This window comes from Setaria viridis, chromosome 1, assembly GCF_005286985.2.
Source record: "Setaria viridis chromosome 1, Setaria_viridis_v4.0, whole genome shotgun sequence".
NCBI lineage: Eukaryota > Viridiplantae > Streptophyta > Magnoliopsida > Poales > Poaceae > Setaria > Setaria viridis.
In genome coordinates, this window is record NC_048263.2 from 16,514,954 (window position 1) to 16,525,980 (window position 11,027).

Here is an 11,027-nt window from a genome sequence, read left to right on the forward strand (position 1 = left end):
AACTGACCCAAGCCAACCAGCCACCACAAAGGTAAACCTCATATCGAAATCACATATGGCCATGACATTCTGACTCGTATACCCATGTCTTCCCATATATTGTACTACTTGGGTACTTGGCACTATTACAAGAATATGAGTACCGTCTATTGCTCCAATGCAATTATCAAAGAATGGTGTGAACCTAGGACTTTGCAACTTAGGGTGCATAAAATTAAACTCAGGGTCCTTTGGCTTAATGATGTCAACTGCTAGCTTGTTCACACTCTCTAGCACTTTATCAAACTTTCTACAAATTATTTCTAGTGACCTTGTGAAACGGTCTTTAGCTTGTCTAAGAGATTGAGGTGCACCACATATCCATAGAAACAGCCCTAAAGCTTTAATTGATGACATCCTCTTAGTTGATTTCAATCCATAAGATTCAACTAGCAAACTATGCAACCTCAGAAACAAATCTTGACTCATTCTAAACATATTATAACAAGATGTGCTATTTTCTAGTATCCTCATGACCCATTCAAATCCACTTTCTATTGCTATTCTATGAGCTACTTTGTTCATATAAATGTCGAAGTGATACATACCCAACATGGTAGCAGCAATAGTTAAGATTTTTCTTCTCTTCTTCCTACAATGCAAGATATAGGACTGTATTCTTTGATCAAAGTTCTCTCTGTCGTCGTCCTCTTCATCCCATTGGTCATCCCATTCTTCTTCTTCCTGCAACAACAAAAACAAGCAAATCAGTACTGTCCATTAGAAATTGTCACACTAAGCATTGCAATGACACACAATTCAAAAATAAAATAGCAACAACACATTTTCCTACCGTATCAGAGGCAACATTTCATACAAGAGAAATGGAAACCATGCATATTAGAGAGAGTGTTTCAGAGAGGGGAAGCAATTTACCTGAGAGAGAGTTTCAGATGGCATGCCCTGTTCTTCTTCGCCGGCATCAACATTCACTGGATTTTGATAGCTGTGGCCTGCAGAGAAAGCTTCACAATGTCCTCCTCTCAAACTTCGACCACCACGGCTACCGCCTCTCCCTCAAACTAAAAGTTTGGCTCGGCCTCGTCCAAAACCAACTTTACCCCCGAGCAAACCTTTGCCGTGACCACATCCTCTGCCGACGGCTGCTTGCACACTCACTCCAGGGGCCCGACGAGGGACTGCCTGCTCAAAACCGACCTCATCACCCTGAAGGAACTCTTGGTAGGACTGAATATCGGAGAAGAAGTTCGCTTGTGAGTTGAGATCCAAATGCTCCATGTGCTGCCGGGGAGCGGACAGAGAAGGGGTTGCCGGCGAAAATAACGGGCGATGTCGTCTTCGTCCGCATCAGGCAGGGATCTGCGGAAGCTGGTGGCACCGGAGGAGGAGCCTTGAGATAGAAAGTCCCTGTAATTGTACTTGTCCATCAGGCGCAGCTGAATTTGGGGAGGGGATGGCGCAATCCACCTGCGCACGAAATTAGATCAGCAATAGGAAGGAAGAATCGTAGATCGAGAATAAGAGAGGGAAGAAACTCACCCCGTAGTCCCAGGAGTTCGTCATGGACTGGATGACGGCAGACGCCGCGAGTAGGAGGACGAGGACCAGCCGACGAGGATACGGCGGGTGGCGGCGGCGGGGATCCGACGGGTGGCGGTGGAGATCCGTCGGGGGAGCGCCCGGACGGCGATTTGTGGCGGCGATGGCGGATCTAGTGGCAGGCGAGTTGGGTGAGCGCAGGGAACGACGACAAGGATTGCAGGGTCTGCAGCCCGGGGAGGTTGGACTAGGGGCGGTGGACCGGAGGGGGAGGGCGCGGACGGAGTTTCTTGACCACGGGCGCTGGCGAGGTAGGCGGATCTAGCGGCGGCGGGGACGGGGAAGGCAGGTTTGGGAGGCGGCGGGGTTGAGGGTCAAGGCAGGTCTGGCGCGCGGGGGGAGGCGGGGTCTGGCATGCGGTGAGGGTGGGTGCGGGGTAGGAGGGGTCCAGAACCGATTTTAGTCGGTTTTAGGAGGGGGTCAAGGTCTAAAAGATTTGGACCTCCTAAAAAATTTTAGTCATCTTTTAGGAGTGTTTAGTACTTTAGTCATATTTAGTTAATTTTTAGAAGCTAAAGTTTTAGGAGGGTGGAAACAAAAAGACCCTGAATCGACCTTATGAGTTTCCTTGGCCTAGCCATCTCTTCCTCACTGCTGCCTCCTCTCACATTTCTCTCTCCGTCTCTTCCGATTCGTTTGCCAGCAGCTCCGGTGCCTCGCGGCCGGCGGCCGGCGATGCAGGTCCTCTCTTCCTCCTCCCCCTCCCCCTCCTCCCTCTAACGGATTGAGACATGGATGTGGCCGACGGCCGGCGATGCAGGTCCTCTTCCTCCTCCCCTCCCCCTCATCCCTCTAGCGGATTGAGACATGGATGGGGCCAATGGCCGGTGATGCAGGTCCTCTTCCTCCTCCCTCTAGCGGATTGAGGCATAGATGCCGCGCGACGGCCGGTGATACTGGTCCTCCGCCCCCTCCCCCTCCCCCTCCTCCCTCTAGCGGATTGAGGCATGGATATGTTAGGGTTCTGGGATTTTGGGGCCGAGGGTTAGGCGTTAAGAGCCTATCCATGCTTGCCGGCGAGGTCGACGACGTCGTGGCCAACGAGGCTTCCACGCCCCCTAAGCCCTATCCTCCAATGTGGGTTGATCTCATTTTATCATTTTTTTCATGTTCTGATGATTGGAATTTTGGTTCTACTGATCCATTTGTGCTTGTTGTTTAGGTGCTAGAGCAGGCTCACAGAAACCTAATGCGGCCAATCCATGTATGGTGCTAGAGGATGGGGCGTAAAGATGTATTTGGGTTTTTGCATCTATAAATGGTAGATGTTGGTGTTCAGGATTCTGCAGTGCGTAGAACTTCTGCTGGTAAATCTAATTTTGGTAGTTTAAATGATGATTATGCAACTGTTATTTGTAGAATTTGTTAAATTCTTATTGATCATGAATATTTTTTCTGGTTAGCTAAATCTAATTTTGGTTGTTTAGATCAGGATGATGTTAAGATAGTAGACATGGATGGAAAGATAGGACAATGAACTAGAGAGCAATCAAGAATCTGCTAAAGAGAAGCATGTTACTGTACAAATTAAATTAGATTTCAGTAATCCTTAATGTCACATGTTACTGTACACATTAATTTGCAAAATTATATTGTTGATTCTGACAACATTGAAACTACATTATGTTTAGAGAAAAGATGTGCTTATTCTTTCATAGCTAAGGCAGTAAGGATAGGTGCTGCTGTTTGCTACTTCTGTCCAGTACAGTAAGTATTATACATGCTTATTTCTTCCTTTTGATTCAACCTGAAGTAGTAGGAAATGTAAACTATAGAAGAAAAATTGAAATGCCGTGGCCTCATTTGCTTATCAGTTCCTTCCCTAGCACTGCAGGTCCTCGTTGCTGATTCAGAAGCCTTGGCACATCCTTTGCTTGAACCATGGGCTGGGCTACTTCATTCTGTTCAGTAGAAAAGGGGGCTTCATCGACGTCATTTGGGAAGAATTTGCTTCCACGTGCTGCAGCTCTTCTTGATGTATCAGTAGAAAAGGGAGAGGCTGTGGCCTCAGCTTGTGCAAGGTTTTAAAGATCTTTCCCACCGACTTCAGGTTGGTGTTGGGAATGTGCAGTGTGCTAGAGTACTGCTTCTTTTTTGTGTGTGGCTATAGTATGCAGATATATGAACTTCTAACAAGCATGCTGATATATAAAATCCTAGACATGCAAATTACTGTACTTAAATAAGCAAAGTATGTTTATTAGTTACTTAGTTAGGCAAAATACTGTTATTAATCAAGCAAAGTATTAATCAAGCTAGAAAATTTCTACATTATGTGTAATGCTATTGAATTATCGAAAAGGGAGCAACCTTGTTCAGGGGAGGCATGCTGACCAACAAAGAGAGGGAGATGTGACTGTTAACTAATTTACTAGTGTTGGTATGGACAAAAAGACTATGGTAATTGTTGTAGTTAAATGCAAACATCTGATTTATTTGGGGACATGGCTACCTAATGGCCATGTATGTATTTAGTTTATCTGTATGTTGCTATTTTTCCTTTGATTTGATTGTGTACATTCTTTTCTCTTTGAAATGCTAAGATTAGCACGGACATCCTGTTTCCAAGTAGGTCACTCTATTGTGACACTTATTTGTTTCATATTTGCTCTACTGAGGCAATCATATTTGTTAAGAAATAGGCTATACTATGTTTTTAGCTAGTCTACTCTACTAGTATGTACTGAACATGCATGCAGTACTTGTTAGCTATCCAGAAGTCACATTGATCTGTATTTTTTGTTACTTGTGAACTAATGTATTCCCATTTCTTTCATATCTGGCTGCAGCTTAGGCTCTGGCTAGAGGACAAAGATATGTCAACTCGGTGGTGTGTCATCATCCAATGTGGTAGGTATTGTATGGTATATGCATATTTCTTTAGTACTAAGTTTAGAATTTATGCAATTTAGTGTATGCATGCCAAGCATTTTTATATCATATTTAGAAGCAATTTATATGAGCCACTATGCAACTAGGGTGGTCTAGTTATTTTGTTGCTGTATCTATATGGTGTGTGTGGCCTCCAGTGTTTTACATGTGATGGATCATGAGCACCTATGTTATTTCTCTTATCATCGTTTCTGAAACATGATTCAGTATTTGGGCAATCTTGTGAGCACCTCTATGTGTGTCAGTTCTTAATAATCAAGGTCGGAGATATTAGGTTCTATAATTTAGCAATTTAGGTCCTACGATGAAGCATTGTAGGCTATACAATATAGCTATTTAGCAACCATGGATAAGCAAATTAAGAATTTGTACTTATCAGTTTAGCTTTGTGTAAATGGAAAAGCTTTTAATTTTGCTATAGGAATTACTCACAGCCTAGAGGGTACTAAAAGTCTGTTTCCTGCTGCTGATAAGTCTAAATTTCTCTTTTTATGCACTTGTTTTTTTTCTTTTTTTGGTTCTGCATTCATTTCATTAGTGTGTCTTAATCTTTTTTTTTTCTTTGTATCCTCTAACCACTAATCTTGGTGAATTCCTTTTTTCCTATTAAAGCACTATCTGTAGGCACAACTTCATTAGGACCAGATGTGACTACAGCTGCAGAAGCAGGATTCTACTGTAGGCAACTCAGCAATAGTTTTGGGAAGCAAATATTTAGGAAAGCTAATGTTCTGAAGCAAAACATTTGTGTAGTTCTAATATCCCTTGTGTGAATGTTCTAAATGAATGCAGGGTTTAACTCATGTGATGTATTCAATTTAGTTTTGCATGGCGGAAAAAGCATTACTTTCTTCTGATGGGTAAGGGAAGTTTGAATGATGATTTAACAGTTTTGAGATATGGTATATCAGCTTCATTAAATTAGTTTTTGAGATCCATATCTGTATATTATGTGTGCAATTTTATTGCTTCCTTTTAGTGTTCAATGTGTGTCATCTTTGTTCAGCAAGCGTTGTACGGGAGCTGGTGGTTTTGCTTTTTGAAATGAAGAAAAACTGTGCAAGCCCTCTCGACAGACCCAGCAATCTGCTTGCGGAAATGGAAAACAGTGGTGTACCAATTTTTGCCAAAAGAGAAAGGGCACGTGTCACCTGGGCTTTGCTTTTTAATAAGCTCGATTGCATCTTGAATTTTGTAAAATTTGTATATCTTTAATATTTTTTTTTTCAAATTGCTGAAATTGTGTTTGGGAAGCATACGTCATCACAGTGAAGATCGGAAAGGGTAACTTAGGGAGATGCCACAGCTACAATACCTGTGTCACAGCATAGTACACCGCGCTATACAGTATTTACTGCGGCAAGCTGTGGCGTCTCGGAAGCCCGTCACATGTTGTGGCGCGGGCGTGCATGGTGTGGCCTGTGGCCGCGCACCAAATACGCTCCGAGCCACAAGTTCAGGTAGCAATAAAATCGGTATAACAGTAGAGAGGTAGGTCCTTTAATTGTAAGAGCCCTACCGCAAAGAAAGGATAATCAATCACGCACGTTCCTGAATGCCCGAGTTTCTCCGTTGCCCCAAGCAAGATCGCTCCAGCCCACATCCACCGGCCCACCCGGAGGACCCCAGGAAAAGGAAACCGGAGGCTAACCCTACCAAATACCAAGCAAGCAAACAAGCTGCAGAGCACGATAGGAAGGATGTAGCCTTCCCCGAACAAATCCGAACCACCCAGACCCTCGTGAATGGTGGGAAGACCGGACGAAGTCCTACACCACGCGGCCGCCGAACTAGACCGTCCCTCGCAGTCGCAGCCACGCCCTTATTATATTCCTGCCTCTCGTTTGCTCGTTACACGCCTGCCTCACCCAAACCCAATCGTCTCCCCCCGCCGCCTGAGGGCAAGAAGCCAAGAAGCGCATCGCGGATCTCCCGGCCCGCCGCGTGCATCGTGAAGACGACGAGCCCCTCGTGAATGGTGGGAGCCCGCGCGACGTCCGCCGCCTCGCAGCCGCAGCCGGAGAAGGCCTCCTTCCGCGGCTTCGGTTGCTGCATGCAGGGCTGGTACCATCGCTGCATCGGCCTTGACCCGTGAACCGCTCCCCCGCCGACGAGGATTCTTTGATTCCCTGTTATTCTTCGATCATATTTGTTTCTCGAGCCCATTTGAACTCGAGATTTGTTTCTCCCCTCCGAAGAAGGAGTCAAATTTGATTGATGGTGGCTGTCGCGGTGCCGTCGACGCTGCCGATGGAGCTGAGGAAAGTGGAACCCCACGGCAAGGCCGCGGCAGCGGGCGCCGTGACCGGCAGTCGCGCGCGCGTGCTCGTGACGGTGACCGTGCTCGGCAGCGCCGGCCCGCTGCGGTTCCTGGTCGACGAGGGAGAGACGGTCACCGGGCTCATCCGCGCCGCGCTCCGCTGCTACGCGCGCGAGGGGCGCATGCCACTACTCGGCGCCGCCCCCGCCGACTTCCTCCTCTACACCGCCAATGGCAGATCCGACGGTACGTTGATCTCTTCTATCGTTTGGTGATTTTTTGGTGATTGGAATTTGAATTCGCTCTGTTTCTCCGCTTGGCTGACGCGTTCTTGATTTGATCTGATCTGATCTGTTTAACCTCTTGTGTCTTGCAGCGCTGATGGCGGACGAGAGGATCAGCTTCAACGGTTGCCGGAGCTTCCTGCTCTGGCAGAAGGCCGCGCGCCAGGCCGTCGCCAACGACGCCGGGTCGGAGCCTCTGTCGGCAACTTCGAGCCCCGGCAGGAAGGTCAGCGGCGGCTGGAAGGGTGGCCTAAACAAGTTCCTTCTAACCTTCAGCTTCAAGGTGTGATCCATAGACGAGAGCTTCTTGGGGTCAGGCACCGAACCACCGAATAAACAGCATCGATCGGTCTATTTCCTCGATTGGATTGTCGAGTCGTGTGTGAATTGGAAAATTGTAATTCGTCCTACATTTGGGTCCAGTCAGGTTGCTTGGATATATAGTTACTCGTCCCAAATAATCATGTTTCATTCATTCGTTGCCGTAATCGTTGGCCAAACTTTGATGAATGCAAAATTTTGATCGCGTTTTCGTGTTATCTTGTGTTGCAAAATCCTTTTTTTTTTCTTTAGGTTGTTAGGTTAATCTCCTCGTGGATGGGAGGGGATTGAGGTTCAAACCTTTGTAATTCCTTATAAACCAAACAAGCCTTTAGTGTTCATAACTAAAGGAGAAACATGTTCTGGTTAGCCGAATAGCGAATGCGACGATTGCAATCGTTGGAATTGTATGCTGTCCCTCTAACGCAGCGGAGAGACGACAATAGAAAAGGCGCTGGTTCCTTTATTCACTGGACTTCCTTTATTCAATGGACTAAACTTCCTTTTATTTTTTATTCTAGTGACTAAAGGTCATTAAAGCAGTTGAATAAAGATCAATCTACCCCTAATCATTGCCTACCCTTGCCCTTTTTCCTTCTTTGCCTCCCCACGCAGGCACGCACAACACACGTGCGAGCGACGGCGTGGGGGTACGGAGGAGGCGCAAGGCCAGGGCGGTGGCGTGGGTACAGGGGTGGCCCGGCCAGTGTTTCCAGAAGCAACCAGCTACAGCCAACAAAAGGCATCGATCCAAATCCAGGAGCGGGAGCGGTGGTGGGCGGACGGGAGCGATCGGGAGTGGTGGTGGGCGGACGGGAGCTGCCGGGAGCAGCGGGGTCGGCGGCAGGGCGGGTGCCTGGGAGGGTGGGGGCCGGCGGCGGGCCAGGAGCGGCGGGCGGGTGGTCGGTGGCGGGGCGGGTGTCGGGCAGGGCGGGGGCCGGCGGCAGGATGGGTGGGATGGGGTGGGTGGGGGAGGGAGGCACGGGGCATTAATGAGGGGTACACCCTATCCAAGGTCCCTTTAGTCCCTATAAGCAACCCCTTGGGGACTAAAGGGTTAAACTTTAGGGACTAAAGTTTAGCAACTTTTAGTCATCCTGTTCGGCAATTTAGGGACTAAAAGGGACTAAACTTTAGTCCCTAAAGTTTAGCAAGAGCAAACCAAACAGGACTGAAGTAGAGACGACTATACAAGTGATAGGCTTCCATGTGCACAGTGTGGTTCGTATGCCCATCGCCCCGGCACACGAACTGCTAGGCGCTGACTGTAACGTCCGTTCGTAAGATTTGGTAAATTTGGATACCTAAAAATACTTAGGAGAGAAACCAATTTAGGTGCTCTAGAGTCATGTTCTCCAGCAGCATATCTAAAATCAATGACCTATATTTCTTTCATGGACTAATATGTGAATAGAATCATTTATAAGGGGCAAATATGCAAAATCAACTCATCTTCTCTCCACTTCTTCCAATCACGTGCCGCCCTCTCCTACACTTCTCTTGCCGCACCCATCTTGAGTACATGCGACAATCTCAGGTCTAAGGACAAAGCGTATATGTTGTGTAAAGAGAGAACCACTTCTCGTATTGGGTCAGTCCTAGCACATGTCTCCACATGTGTCCACATTATTAGTTCAACATCTCCATGTCCATGACTTGTGAAACATAGTCATCAACTAATACATGTGCTAGTCTAATATTCATGTGTGTCCTCACATTAACTCCGACTAGGGACAACTTTAGAATAATCATTGAAGTAAAGAGTTTCACATATAATTCACATAATTGCAAATCAATTCAAGTAGCCTTTAATGGATATTTAAGGAACACAATATAAATCATGGATACAAATGGAATATCATCATCTCTATGATTGGCTCTAGGGCATACTTCCAACAGTCTCCCACTTGCACTAGAGTCAATCTAGAAGGTACCTAATACCTATAGCTCTTACATGCGCATCATGCTTAAACTGCGAAAGTGGTTTTGTCAATGGATCAGAAATGTTTAGATCCGTGTGTATTTTGCATATCTTGATCTCACCCCGGTTAACGAAGTCTCAAATGAGATGAAATCGTCGCATTACGTGTTGGTTCTTCTGGTGGTTCCTTGGCTCCTTTGCTTGCACAATTGCCCCATTGTTATCACAGTAGAGATTCAATGGGCTGGACGCATTCGGGAACACACCAAGCTCAATGATGAAATTCCTTATCCAAACACCCTCCTTTGTGGCTTCCAAAGCCGCGATGTACTCGGCTTCTGTCGTAGAATCGACCACTGTCTCCTGCTTGGAACTCTTCCAACTAACAACACCACCATTTAGCGTGAACACAAATCCTGATTGTGACTTTGAATCATCTCTGTCGGTTTGGAAACTAGCATCGGTGTAACCTATTACAACGAGCTCCTCCTCACCTCCATAGACGAGGAACATATCTTTAGTCCTTCTCAAGTACTTAAGAATATTTTTCACCGCTGTCCAGTGACTCTCACCTGGATCAGACTAGTGTCTGCTTGTCATACTTAGCGCATATGAAACATCTGGGCGAGTACTTATCATTGCATACATGATAGATCCAATAGCTGAGGCATATGGCACTCTACTCATGCGATCCCGCTCATGAGCAGTTGAAGGACACTGAGTCTTGCTGAGATGTATGCCATGTGACATAGGCAAGAACCCTTTCTTTGCCTCTTTCATGCTGAACCCCTTCAACTCTTTGTCAATGTAAGTATCTTGGCTTAATCGTATAAGCCTTCTCGATCGATCTCTATAGATCTTAATGCCCAGAATATATACCGCTTCCCCTAAGTCCTTCATCGAAAAACTATTTTTCAGTGAAGTCTTTACGGACTCAAGCATAGGGATGTTATTTCCAATCAGCAATATGTCATCCACATATAAGATTAGAAATACTACAGAGCTTCCACTAACCTTCTTGTAAACAGAAGACTCTTCTTCGTTCTTGGTGAAGTCAAACCCTGACCACTTCATCAAAACGAATGTTCCAACTCCTAGATGCTCGCTTCAATCCATAAATGGATCATTGAAGCTTGCATAACTTTCCAGCATTTTTCAGATCGACAAAACCCTCAGGCTGTATCATATACACATCCTCAGCTAGGTTTCCATTGAGTAAAGCTGTCTTGACATCCATCTGCCATATCTCATAATCGAAATATGCAGCTATAGCTAGATCAATCCGAATGGACTTAAGCATCACTACGGGCGAGAAGGTCTCGTCGTAGTCAACTCCTTGAACTTGTCGAAAACCTTTTGCGACAAGTCGTGCTTTATAGATGTGAACATTTCCATCCATGTCCTTTTTCTTCTTATAGATCCACTTGCACTCTATGGCTTTAACACCATCAGGCGGGTCAACCAAGTTCCAAACTTGATTGTCTCCCATGGACTCTATTTCGGATTGCATGGTACTCTACCATTTTTTGGAGTCTAGGTCCATCATTGCTTCTGCATATGTCACAGGCTCATCATTGTCCAACAATAATATTTCGCGCATTTCGTGGAGCTTTGCCGACCTTCGTGGATGTGGCAGTGCCATGAGTATCTCAACTTGTTCTGCTACGTTAGCATCACTCATTGATTCTTGCCCGATCGGCTCATCTTGAACTTCTTCAAGATGCACTGTCTTTCCACTCTTTTCTCCTTT

The 11,027-nt window shown here is 46.1% G+C and overlaps 1 protein-coding gene and 1 long non-coding RNA gene across 2 annotated transcripts; both read left to right on the plus strand.

The window, feature by feature from the left end:
• Window positions 1–2,168: 2,168 nt before the first annotated feature.
• On the plus strand, window positions 2,169–5,294 carry LOC117848781 (uncharacterized). Its single transcript, XR_004638932.2, has 4 exons — window positions 2,169–2,676; window positions 2,762–3,649; window positions 4,389–4,449; window positions 5,104–5,294. It is a non-coding gene; the product is annotated as an uncharacterized lncRNA (long non-coding RNA).
• An 896-nt stretch (window positions 5,295–6,190) lies between these two features.
• Window positions 6,191–7,574, plus strand: LOC117848771 (uncharacterized). The gene is made up of 2 exons (XM_034730310.2): window positions 6,191–6,997; window positions 7,128–7,574. The coding sequence occupies exons 1-2, from the start codon at window positions 6,709–6,711 to the stop codon at window positions 7,322–7,324; spliced, it is 486 nt and encodes a 161-aa protein (XP_034586201.1). The 5' UTR covers window positions 6,191–6,708; the 3' UTR covers window positions 7,325–7,574.
• Window positions 7,575–11,027: the final 3,453 nt, after the last annotated feature.

Bases quoted from the DNA above. Each gene is read 5' to 3' on its own strand.
- LOC117848771 (XM_034730310.2), top strand. From the start codon at position 6,709: ATGGTGGCTGTCGCGGTGCCGTCGACGCTGCCGATGGAGCTGAGGAAA. The intron at 6,998-7,127 runs GTACGTTGATCT...TGTGTCTTGCAG, and splicing joins CGCCAATGGCAGATCCGACG to CGCTGATGGCGGACGAGAGG.